Source organism: Mercurialis annua, linkage group LG7 (genome assembly GCF_937616625.2).
Source record: "Mercurialis annua linkage group LG7, ddMerAnnu1.2, whole genome shotgun sequence".
NCBI lineage: Eukaryota > Viridiplantae > Streptophyta > Magnoliopsida > Malpighiales > Euphorbiaceae > Mercurialis > Mercurialis annua.
In genome coordinates this window covers 5271277-5282675 of record NC_065576.1, presented here as the reverse complement: position 1 = coordinate 5282675, position 11399 = coordinate 5271277, and the positions used below count along the sequence as shown (strand labels likewise).

At 38.1% G+C, this 11399-nt stretch overlaps 3 protein-coding genes across 4 annotated transcripts; 2 read left to right on the top strand and 1 right to left on the bottom strand.

Moving 5' to 3' along the window:
* Positions 1 to 464: 464 nt before the first annotated feature.
* Positions 465 to 1394, bottom strand: LOC126656682 (uncharacterized). Its single transcript, XM_050351293.1, has 2 exons — positions 1338 to 1394; positions 465 to 878 (listed from the first exon to the last, which is right to left on the bottom strand). Exons 1-2 carry the CDS (start codon positions 1392 to 1394, stop codon positions 465 to 467), a joined length of 471 nt encoding a protein of 156 aa, XP_050207250.1.
* A 3545-nt stretch (positions 1395 to 4939) lies between these two features.
* On the top strand, positions 4940 to 7619 carry LOC126656681 (uncharacterized). The gene is made up of 3 exons (XM_056106473.1): positions 4940 to 6559; positions 6629 to 7129; positions 7207 to 7619. The coding sequence occupies exons 1-2, from the start codon at positions 4968 to 4970 to the stop codon at positions 6948 to 6950; spliced, it is 1914 nt and encodes a 637-aa protein (XP_055962448.1). The 5' UTR covers positions 4940 to 4967; the 3' UTR covers positions 6951 to 7129; positions 7207 to 7619.
* Positions 7620 to 8039: 420 nt separating this feature from the next.
* Positions 8040 to 9867, top strand: LOC126654874 (uncharacterized). 2 transcript variants are annotated; one of them, XM_050348875.2, is made up of 6 exons: positions 8040 to 8308; positions 8381 to 8525; positions 8605 to 8898; positions 8972 to 9079; positions 9370 to 9666; positions 9712 to 9867. In XM_050348875.2, exons 1-6 carry the CDS (start codon positions 8067 to 8069, stop codon positions 9835 to 9837), a joined length of 1212 nt encoding a protein of 403 aa, XP_050204832.1. In that variant the 5' UTR covers positions 8040 to 8066; the 3' UTR covers positions 9838 to 9867. The 2 variants fall into 2 exon arrangements, with proteins under 2 accessions (XP_050204832.1, XP_055962447.1); XM_056106472.1 differs by having other exon boundaries at positions 8608 to 8898; positions 9712 to 9866.
* Positions 9868 to 11399: the final 1532 nt, after the last annotated feature.

Genomic DNA, 11399 nt, shown 5'->3' with positions numbered 1-11399 from the left:
ATATATATATATATATATATATATATATATATATATATATATATATATATATATATATATATGATAAAGATGTAATATATATTTTAAATATATAATATATATATGTTTTTATCAACGGGTTCGAATCCTGAACCGTCGGTTTCACCCCACAACTGCTGGTTCACGGTTCAATAAATTTAGAACCGGTCTAGAACCGTCCTTTCTACAATTATGGGCCGATTATAATTCAGTTTTGGATTGAGGAAATTAGATCAGCCACGACCAAATCCATATTTAATCTCAGTAATACAGACGCGCTTATCCTCTTGGCAAAATACACCAGTCTTCTTCCTCCCTTCTTCTTTACGTTTTTTCTTGATTTTTTTACGCTCAAAATATTGAAAAGTACAGAAATCTCATAACCAACAATAACAAAGGTATTTTATATCGTAAAGCTGCCGCTAAAACGGTGACGAGTTGTGGATCTATGGGTTTGCTGGCGATGGCGGCGACGATGGGTTGTCGATTGATGGGTTCAACAGCGGCAACGATGGGTTGTCGATTGATGGGTTCGACGGCGGCGGCGATGGGTTGTCGATTGATGGGTTCGACGGCGGCGGCGATGGGTTGTCGATTGATGGGTTCGACGGCGGCGGCGATGGGTTGTCGATTGATGGGTTCGACGGCGGCGGCGATGGGTTGTCGATTGATGGGTTCGACGGTGGTGGCGATGGGTTCAACGACGGCAGCGATGGGTTGTCGATTGCTGGGCCGGCAATGGGTTGCCGATTGTTGGATTTTCTGGTGGAGGTGCTGAGAGCGGTGAGAAATCTGGCAACAAGAGGAGCGACAACCACAATAATGAGGGTGGATCCGACTGAGATTATGATTAAAGCTAGCTGGAACAGAATTGTTAATTAAAAATTTGAGTTGTACCAAAACTTTGTGTATGTTTCAATTTGAAATCTTAAGACAAAATGACTTTCTGTTTATTATGTACTTAATTTTTTACATTATTTTCTATTTATAAATTTAGGAGTCTGATTTATTTTTTAGTAAAACGTTAGGAAACTGTTAGTAAACAATTAGTAAATTAACTTACCCTTTAGTAAACTATTAGTAAACGGTTAGTAAACTGCTAGTTAAAACAATATTTAGTGAACCGTTAGTAAACTGTTAGAAACCGAAATCGTATTATTGTAAATAAAAAAAGTATTTTTATAAAAAAAATTGGTCAAACTGTAAATTTCAACTAGTTGTGGTCAAAAGGTATTTTTGAGAATAAGTATGTGTTTGGTAGGTATTTGTCTAAAAATCCCTTTTGGATTTGACCAGTTTTGAACCGGGTTTAACCTAACCGGTTTACGGGCTGACCCGGCCATGACCAGCTCTATCCCTATTTGAGCGTTTGACATTTATTACTATATGTAATACCATCAATCCAATTAATAAAGTATTATACGTAGTGTTAAAAACATTAAAATACATTATCAGTTGACTTTTGTCTTAAAATTAGAGATTAGCCTTATAATTGGTGTTGTTTGTTCTATCATTTTCTAAAGGCTAACAATCTAAAATATTTTATATTTAGACTTTTTTTTTAATTTTTTATCAAAAGTTTTAAATTCATTAATGTTAGCTTGTTCTTCAATTTTCAGTATGGACGAGCATCGGTCGGTTCAGTTGGAAATTTTTCGGTTTTTTTAGTTTGGATAATTTTCGAACCGAACCAAATTAAATTTTTAATTTGGAGGCAAAAAAATCAAACCGTACCAAACTGGATATTTTGGTTTAGTACAGTTTAGTTTGGTTGAAACCGAATTTAATTATTTTTATATTTTTTATATTTTTCATATTAAAATTAATTCAAATATTTAATAATTAGAGTCTAATAGACGTTCATATATGTTTAAATAGTAATTATTAATTCATATATCAACAATAATTAAGATATAAAAATAAAAAAAATATAAATATAAATATATATGTATATGTACATTATTTTTAACTTCGGTTTATTTAGTTTTTTCGGTTTTTCGGTTTTCAAAACACCCAAACCAAACCGAACATCAAACTTTACCTAAATTAGGAACCGAACCAACCCGTTTTCACCAAAAAAAAAAAACGAATCAAAGAATGAAATTTAGTTCGGTTTAATTTTTTGATCTGGTTAGATTCTTGCTCAGCCCTAATTTTCAGTTTCACACTACTAGAAATCAGCAGATTGGCGACCGAAATTAGCGACGGACTCATCATCCGTCGCTAATTCTATTCATTACCGACGGAATTGGCGACGGATGGGTCATCCGTCGCCAATTCTACAAAACAGCATGGCGGGAACCAACCCGCCAATTTTTCCCACTGAAATTAGCGACGGATTATGCAATCCGTCGCTAATTTACACAAAAAGCTTGGCGGGAACCAACCCGGCAATTTTTCCCACTGAAATTAGCGACGGATTGTGCAATCCGTCGCTAATTCACACAAAAAGCTTGGCGGGAACTAGCCCGCCAAATTTGTACACTGAACTTAGCGACGGATTCCAACATTCCGTCGCTAATTTCATTGTGTCTTTAAACGCAGCGTTTCAAGGGCTAAAATTAGCGACGGATGTTAATCCGTCGGTAATTATAACCCTTGAAACGCTGCGTTTCATTTTTACTGAGGTTAGCGACGGATTGTGTCCGTCGCTAATCTCAGTAAAATAAAACGGGCAGAAGCCCTTTCTTTCCTTTTCTTCTTCGTTTCTCTTTTCTTTCCCTTTCTATTTTCTCCCGCCGCCGTTCCAGTTCAGAACCCCTTCCACCGTCGTCCAGTTCAGACCCCCCGCCACCGCCGTCCTTGCCCTTTTCATTTTCTCCCGCCGTCAATTTTGCTGCCACCGCCGTCCACCTTCTTCCGCCTGCCGCTTCCGATCCAGGTATGTATTCTTCTCTATTTTTATTAGTTTGTTTTAATATAAAACAATTTTAGGTTATTTTTTTTTGATTTTGTTGGCTGCCCATTTCCAGCCCGCCCGCTGCCGCCACTGCTGCCGCCACCGCTGCCGCCACCGTTGCCGCCACTGTCTTCCGTTACAGTCCAGGTATTTAATAAAATTAAATTGTAATTTTAGGTTATTTAATTGGTTATTTAATTTATAATTAGTTAATACATTAATGTTAATTTTATACCTAAAATTATTAAATTTAGGTTATTCTATATTAATTATGTAAATTTGGGTTATTTGATTAGGTTAATTAAATAGTTTAATTTTAAATTGATTAGATTTTGTAAATTATAAATGACTAGGTTAATTACATTGTTTAATTTTAAGTTGATTAAATTTTGAATGATTAGGTTAATTCAATTATTTTTGAATTTAGGTTAAATTCAAAATATTTTAGGTTAAATATTTTAATAGATTAATTGTATTGTTTAATCTTGTTTAATTTTGTTAAATTAAGTTAGTTAATTTGTAATATAAGGCAACCTATAATTTTAATTTATGTTAATTAAATGAAATTAGCGTAATTTATTAACAATATGTTTTATTGGAAAAACATTGAGATGAAATAAGTTGTTGGTTATGTTGGAATACGTATTGTTTACTTGCAGGCTTTCCCTGAAAAATGGGTGATGCTCATTTTTAGGGGAAATGCTGCCGTTTTTTTTTAAATATTAAAAACTAATGAAAAACTTAAACCGTAGGATTTTGGCGCTGATAGCCGTAGATTGTTTTCGCACTAAACCGACCGTTCTCAGGAGTCCTCTCATTTGCGGTTCTGCTCTTCAACAAGTAAGTGTTATTGATTTTTTGTATTTCAATTTAATTAATTAGTTAGAGTAAATTGAACAACTGTTAAATTTAATTAACAAAGATTTTATTCCCACCGAATAAAATCTTACCTAGCCGTAGAAACCCGTCCCGTGTGTTCAAGAGATTGAACGACACGGGATTGTACGTGTGTACAGTTCGTAAAACTGCCGTCGTCTGCGTAATTTGATCACGAAAAAACATATATGTATGGATATGGTATAGGAATATTTGGTAGTTTTCTGGCGTATGTTCTCCGGGTGGCTATTTAATATAGGCTGTGTAACGCTTATTCCTTACGGAATATATAATTAGCGTTACACACCCTATATTATATAATGCACCTGGGGAACGACGCCGGAAGGCTGCCGAATATTTTTTCCGTATTCATGCATATATCGTGATCGAATTATGGGGCGCCAGTTTTGCGAATGGGATAGGACCCTACCCTTTTAGCAGTCAATTACATTGACTTTGCTACATTGAGCTTATGAACCAGTACCTAATTGTACGTCCTCCAGAAATGAATCCAGACCGCAGTTGGATGTATACGAGACATGACAGAGGCTTCCTGCCGCCTGATTTTTTCCCTAATCTTGAAGAGTTCGTGAATTTTGCTGTACAACATCCCGAGTGTATGAGTGGGGAAGAGATAAAATGCCCATGTTCTAGGACAAAATGTAGAAATACAAATTTTCGAGATGTCGAAGTTGTGAAACTACATGTCTTGCAGTCTGGGTTTGTTCCAGATTACTATGTCTGGATTCACCACGGTGAGGTGAATGTCCCTCCTGTAGTTCAGCAGCCGGCTAATGAATACGATTACTATAATGAGGGAGGGGGAGATTTAAACTATGGCCAGAGAATGGTTATTGATGCTGCTGGTCCCGAAGTTTTTGAGGAAGAGACCCCGAATGACGAAGCTCGGAAGTTTTTTGATATGATGAGTGCGGCAGAAGAAGAAATATGGCCCGGAAATAGCAAACACTCACCCCTGTCCGCATCTGTTGAAATTTTGGATATTAAGTGTCGACATCAGGGGTCGATATCTTTGATTGATGACACCTGCCGTTTATTACAAGAACTGCTTCCAGAGAACAACAAAATGCCGAAATTTTTTGCTAATATCAAGAAGCTGGTGAAAGGTCTTGGGTTGCCGGTCGAGGTTATTGATTGCTGTTTCCACAACTGTATGATTTACTGGGGGGCGGACGAGGATTTAACCCACTGTAAAGTTTGCACATTTCCTCGGTGGAAACCTGTAACGAAAAGCAATTCGGCCAAAAGAAGGGCTAACGTTCCGTACAAAAAAATGTTTTATTTCCCTTTAACTCCGAGGCTGCAAAGATTGTACGCTTCCAAAGCCACAGCTAAACATATGACATGGCACGCTGAACATGAAATGGAAGACGAGAAGATGTGTCATCCTTCTGACTCTCCGGCTTGGAAACGGTTCAGTGAGTTGCATACAGATTTTGCTGACGAAACAAGAAATATCAGGCTAGGCTTATGTACTGACGGGTTTCAACCATTTGGTAGTTTTGGGAAAAATTATTCTTCCTGGCCAGTTATTGTGACGCCGTATAATCTGCCTCCTGGCATGTGCATGAAGGATGAGTTTATGTTTCTAACAATACTTGTCCCGGGACCCGGTAATCCAAAAAACCATATGGATATTTTCCTGCAGCCATTAATAGCGGAGTTGAATCAGTTGTGGGAATCTGGAATCCGGACATATGACATTCAAAAACGGCAGAATTTTCAAATGAGGGCGGCGCTTATGTGGACAATTAATGACTTTCCCGCTTATTCAATGTTGTCCGGTTGGAGCACATCAGGAAGATTGGCATGTCCGCATTGTATGGAAAATACTGAGGCTTTCACGTTGCCCGAGAGTGGAAAACAATCGTGGTTTGATTGCCACAGAAAGTTTTTACCTACAGGTCACCATTTCCGTCGGAATGTTACCGAATTCCGAAAAGGCAAACAAGTTAGACATCAATTTGGAGGTGTGAGGACTGGAGATGAAGTGTTAGCAGAGGTGGACGGTTTGGGGTTTAAGAGGGCCTATGAGAATGATGCTAAGGCTACGAATGATGAACTATCTAAAGGCCGTGGTTGGAACCGAAAAAGTATATTTTGGGATTTACCGTATTGGAGGACAAATGTGATCCGGCATAATCTCGATGTCATGCATATTGAGAAAAATGTATTTGACAACGTTTTCAATACCGTGCTCAATGTACCTGGTAAGACGAAAGATACGGCAAAATCTCGGGCAGAGTTGAATAAAATTTGTGATCGTCCTGGCCTGGCACAAGATGAGGAAACTGGTAGATATCCAAAGGCTTTGTATGCTTTGGACAGAGATTTAAAAAAGATTTTGTTAGAATGGATTCAAAAGTTAAAGTTTCCAGATGGTTACGTGTCCAACTTGTCTAGGTGCGTTGATTTAAACAGTTTAAAGATGATGGGCATGAAAAGTCATGATTGTCATGTCTTCATGCAACGACTTTTGCCAATTGCTCTTCGGGAGCTTCTTCCGGCAGAAGTGTGGGAGCCTTTAACAGAGTTGAGTATATTCTTCAGAGAGTTAACCGCCACATCGCTGAAAAAGGCAGATCTTCAGAGATTAGAGCTTGATATCCCGAAGATACTGTGCAAGTTGGAACGTATATTTCCGCCGAGTTTTTTTGATTCGATGGAACATCTCCCCGTACACCTTCCATACGAAGCTATGATGGCAGGACCTGTTCAGTATCGTTGGATGTATCCGTTTGAAAGGTGATATATTTAAAGTTCTATTTCGTCAACCGATAATTAGGTAAATTAACTAATTATATGATTATGCAGATACCTGAGAAAACTCAAAAATAAGGTTTCGAATAAAGGCAGAGTGGAAGGAAGCATTAGCAGCGGATATCTACTGGAGGAAACAGCAAAATTTGCATCTTTTTATTTCAAGGATGGTGATCCGATGGTACCATGTCGGATGCAAAGAAATGAAGTTTGCGAAATGGACGTTGATGATGATTTCGACAGATTAAATATTTTCAAACCAAAAGGGCGACCTGTAGGTGCTTGTCGGAACAGATATCTGGATGATGCTGAATATGTTGCTGCCCGAAGCTACATCCTTTTGAATTGCCCTGAAATCGAACCTTACAGAGAGTAAGTCTTAATATACAAATTTAAGTTCAGTATTGAAGAATTTGATACAAATTGTATTAATTCGCTCGTATTCTTGTAAAAAGAGTTTTTGAAGGCGAGTTGTATGAATTCAACCCCGAAATTACACAGACCGAAGTTGTAGTCAAATTGGAGAGGGAATTCGCCTTTTGGTTCGAGCAATATGTAAGTATTAATGTTGTTTTACCGTCGTAGTTGTATATTATATTATCGTGTTGATCCGTATAATAATTGTGCTACAGGTGAAAGACCCAACTGTCAGTACCAATCCCTATATTCTAAGTCTTGCAAAGGGACCGCTTAGATCGGTCAAAACATTCAAGGGGTACTGTGTGAACGGGTTTAAATTCAATACTGAAGAATATGGGGAGGATCGGGTCACAATGAATAGCGGAGTCTGTGTAAAAGGATCACTCTACGGCCCAGCTGAAAGCGACTTTTATGGAGTGTTGACTGACATTATTGAGTTAGAGTATCCAGCTCTACCAATAAAGAGGACGGTTTTATTTAAATGTAATTGGTTTGATCCTACAAAAACGGTTGGTATGTTAGTCCATCCTCGGTATAACATAGTGGATGTTAATCACAGAAGGAGATACAACAAATATGAACCTTTCATTTTAGCTGAACAGTCCGACCAAGTACATTACTTACCTTATCCTAGCAAAAAGAGGGACAAGAAAGATTGGTGGGCAGTATGCAAGATAAAAGCTCGCTCTGAGCTAGACATGCCTGAAACAACTGTTCCAGCTTTCCAAGATGATAGTGCAGAACATCCGCTCGATGTCATAACGAATGACGACCCGACAAATTTAGTTGATCCGAATGGCGAGGCGGACGAGGCTGCATTACACAACCCTCCAATAGTAGAGACGGAAGATGATTATCCACCATCCTCATCAGACGATGATGACATTGGAGCGGAAGATGATATAGAAATTGCATGATTTGTTTTAATGTTATTTCTGTAGAATTTTGACTTTTATTTACGTTTGTTGATGTAGTAACTTTATTTTGTTAAAAAATTATGTGTTATGGTTTTTATAATAGATGTGATTATTTTTTTCTTGTCGAATATTGTTTTGTAATTTGTTTTGCAGATATGAGAGGTTCAGGTTCTTCTTCTGCCGGCCGAGGCCGGGGTAGGGACACTGGTCAGGGACGTGGACGTGGACGTGGACGTGGCGACCCAGAGCAGGATCCACTTGAGAGCTCGGATACAGGGGCTGAGCAGCAGGTGCTGGCGGGTAGACCCGCACCGCGGAGAGCGGCGAGACAGCCACAGGACCAGCCGCCAGCTACGGACGAGACTGGGAGGATTAGAGTTACACCTGATGCTGCAAGGTATGATTGACAACTTTTTTTTAACAAATATTATTTCAAAAATGTGAAAACTAACTTTTTTTTAACGTACAGAGAAAGGTTACTAGATAGCAGGAACGACAGCGGGAGCGCATCGAGGGCGATCTTGCCCATTTTCCGATCTAGCTGGTTCCCTGAGGGTTCCTCGTGGAAGAAGCTGACAGCAGAGCATAAGGGCTTCTACTTCGAGGAGTTCAAGGTTGTTAAATTAAAATTTTAAATATATGTTTTACTGTCTTTTTGATTTCTAATTGTTTTTATTTATTAATGGTTTGCAGAAGGGTTTTTGCTGGGACTCCACCCACCCTGAGGACCTGATTAGAGGGGTCTTCTACCGACATGCGGCTAATCGGTACAAAGATACTCTCCACAACATGAAGCCAGATAAAAAAGAGGGCAGTGTTAGTGCTGATACTTGGGCGTCGTGGAAGCGAGACTGGGATACTGCTGAGGCTAAGAAGAAGTCTGAGGTAGCACGAGCTAATCGGCTGAGTGAGCCGTCCGGAGCTGGCACCGGACCGGTTCGACATACCGCAGGATCGAGATCGGCTACGAGGCATAAGACAGTTATGGTAAGTTTTTAATATTACTAATCGTTATATATTCTGTTTATCTACTAATTAACTTTTTCATTTCATATGATAGACTGAGGAGCTCGGTCGAGAGCCCACTTTAGCTGAGTTGCATGTACGGTTGCACCTGACCAAGGCTGATCGGACTGTCTTCGTTGACAAGAGATCAAAGGATAAAAACGTAAGTTTATTTTAACCTTAAGTGACTGCTTACTATGATATAAATATAACTTTATATAGTTAGTTGTTTATAGGATGTTTACGTGTTTGTTGTGGGTGTTGTGATTGCTATTTCGTATTGTTGAACAGAGTTGTCTGTAGTTGTTGCAGGATGTCCCTGAAAAATGGGTGATGATCTAATTTTAGAGAAAATGCTGCCGAATTTTAGTTAGAAATGTAGGTTTAAACTAATATTTGTGAAGTATTTTTATAAAGTTTTACTAAACTATAAATTTGTATTTTTATTCTCAGGACCGTTTCCAGGCAGAGCTTGCTGCAGCGACCCAGTCTCAGGCGGCTGGAGAAGGGAGTTCGTCGACTCCAGAGCCGATCGACGAGAACGAGCTGTTTTTGTCTCTCGAGGCAATCAAGAAGCAGCGAGTCTACGGTATTGGTTCGGCTTCAGCATCCTACATCGGCCAGAGCAGCCGATTGCGCCGCGGCGGATCATCCCAGTCACAGCAGCAGGCGGTCGTTAGTGAGGAGATCGAGCAGCGCATTGCTAGAGAGGTTGAGGAGCGACTCGAGCAGCGGATGCGTACTGTGGAGGCAGGTTTTGAAGAGCGGGTCGAGCAGCGGATCCGTACTGTGGAGGCGGGTTTCGACGAGCGGATCCGTACTGAGCTTGCGCGACTGATGACTACACTCCCACCGGAGTTACGACCGCAGTTTCCCCCACCTCCACCTCCACCGGCTGACGACACTACTAGTTTGGGGTAGTATAGTATTTGGACTTGGATTTTTATAATACAGTTTGCATATTTTGACTTATTTAATATTTATCGAATTGTATACTTTTTTACCGTTTATTTATATATAACGGTTTCGGTTTATGTTTATTTGTGTTTCGGTTTTTGTTTATTTGTTGTTGTCTATTGTGTCTGTCTGTGATTAGTTAACGGGTCTATTCAAAAATAGGGAAAATCGAAAAATGCCGAAAAACGGGAATTTTCTGCCAAAAAAACAAAAAATTAGCGACCACATATGAGCTTTTAGCGACGGATATTCCGTCGCTAAAATGCTCAAAAACGACAAAATTGGACTATTTAGCGACGGAAAATCCGTCGCTAAATAGTCCAATTTTGCGACTACATTTAGCGACGGACAGTTCCGTCGCTGATTTAGCGACGGAATTGTCCGTCGCTAAATGTGTCGGTATTTGGTCGGTCAACCCGACCAAAATACCGACAGGTCCAGGTCAACTTACCGACGGAAATTTCCGTCGGTAAGTTGGCGACGGTTCGTTTTTTGGGTCGCTAAACGATTAGCGACCCAAATTGTACCGACGGATTGAGTCCGTCGGTAATCCGTCGCTAATCAAGATTAGCGACGGATATTAGCCAATTAGCGACGGAAATATCCGTCGCTAATTGGCTGATTTCTTGTAGTGTCAATTATAGCCATTTATTCAAACCAAAGTGGAAAAAAAATATAAATATGCCTTTTATACTACTCGAATTATTCTAATTTACCTTTAATAATACACCTTTTTATCATCAGTAATTCCAAACATAGAATAATATGGGGATATTTTTAAGACTTTTTTATTCTAATTTAAAACAATAGTTAGAGTTGAAATTCAAAAAATAAAAAAAAGACTAAAATTAAAATTTCTAAAAATTTGGTTTATAGATAAAAAAAATCAAAAAAATAAATACTTTTAATGATTAAACATTTCCTAAATACGTATATAATCCGCATTTGTTTCAAATTGAGTATAATTCTTTTAAGTTTAAAGCAAACCAAATTAATCAATTTGATTAATTTATTAGCTTGATTCATTTACTTCAATATAATTTTTAACTCGGATTTTTTATATTTAAAATTATGCTGAATTAAAAAAATAAAATTTATAATTAGATTTATCGTTTCAATTGAGCTAAATTTTTTTTCAAAAGCTAAAATTCATTTATGGAGATTAATGTACAAATAATAAAAATCATATCATAATGGGCAATATATGATCTTTCTACTTTGAACTACTAAATACTAAGCAAGAATATGAGATAAGTAAACGAATTAATCGAAGATAAAAAAAATCTGTAACATGAATTTCACAAAATTAACTCAACGATGAACTATGTTTCTGTTGAACAGGCTACTTAGATAATTCTTCTTCCGATTTGACATGCAATCCGCTCTATCCGACGAAGCTTAGTATTTCCGATTTTCATCTTCAATAAGATTCTAAAAAAATTAATCTATAAATATCTCAATTTTTTACATCTACAAGAATTTGGATCTAAAGACAGAATGAACATTAAAAATTATTGAAAGATCTA

What these genes read in the sequence shown, in the direction of transcription:
- LOC126656681 (XM_056106473.1), top strand. Translation starts at nt 4,968, where the DNA reads ATGATTTACTGGGGGGCGGACGAGGATTTAACCCACTGTAAAGTTTGC. An exon ending in TGGATGTATCCGTTTGAAAG is followed by an intron (nt 6,560 to 6,628) that starts GTGATATATTTA and finishes ATGATTATGCAG; the next exon opens with ATACCTGAGAAAACTCAAAA.
- LOC126656682 (XM_050351293.1), bottom strand. Translation starts at nt 1,394, where the DNA reads ATGTCAAACGCTCAAATAGGGATAGAGCTGGTCATGGCCGGGTCAGCC. An exon ending in CCGGGTCAGCCCGTAAACCG is followed by an intron (nt 879 to 1,337) that starts GTTAGGTTAAAC and finishes ATTCTGTTCCAG; the next exon opens with CTAGCTTTAATCATAATCTC.
- LOC126654874 (XM_050348875.2), top strand. Translation starts at nt 8,067, where the DNA reads ATGAGAGGTTCAGGTTCTTCTTCTGCCGGCCGAGGCCGGGGTAGGGAC. An exon ending in GTTACACCTGATGCTGCAAG is followed by an intron (nt 8,309 to 8,380) that starts GTATGATTGACA and finishes TTTAACGTACAG; the next exon opens with AGAAAGGTTACTAGATAGCA. An exon ending in CGAGGCATAAGACAGTTATG is followed by an intron (nt 8,899 to 8,971) that starts GTAAGTTTTTAA and finishes TTCATATGATAG; the next exon opens with ACTGAGGAGCTCGGTCGAGA.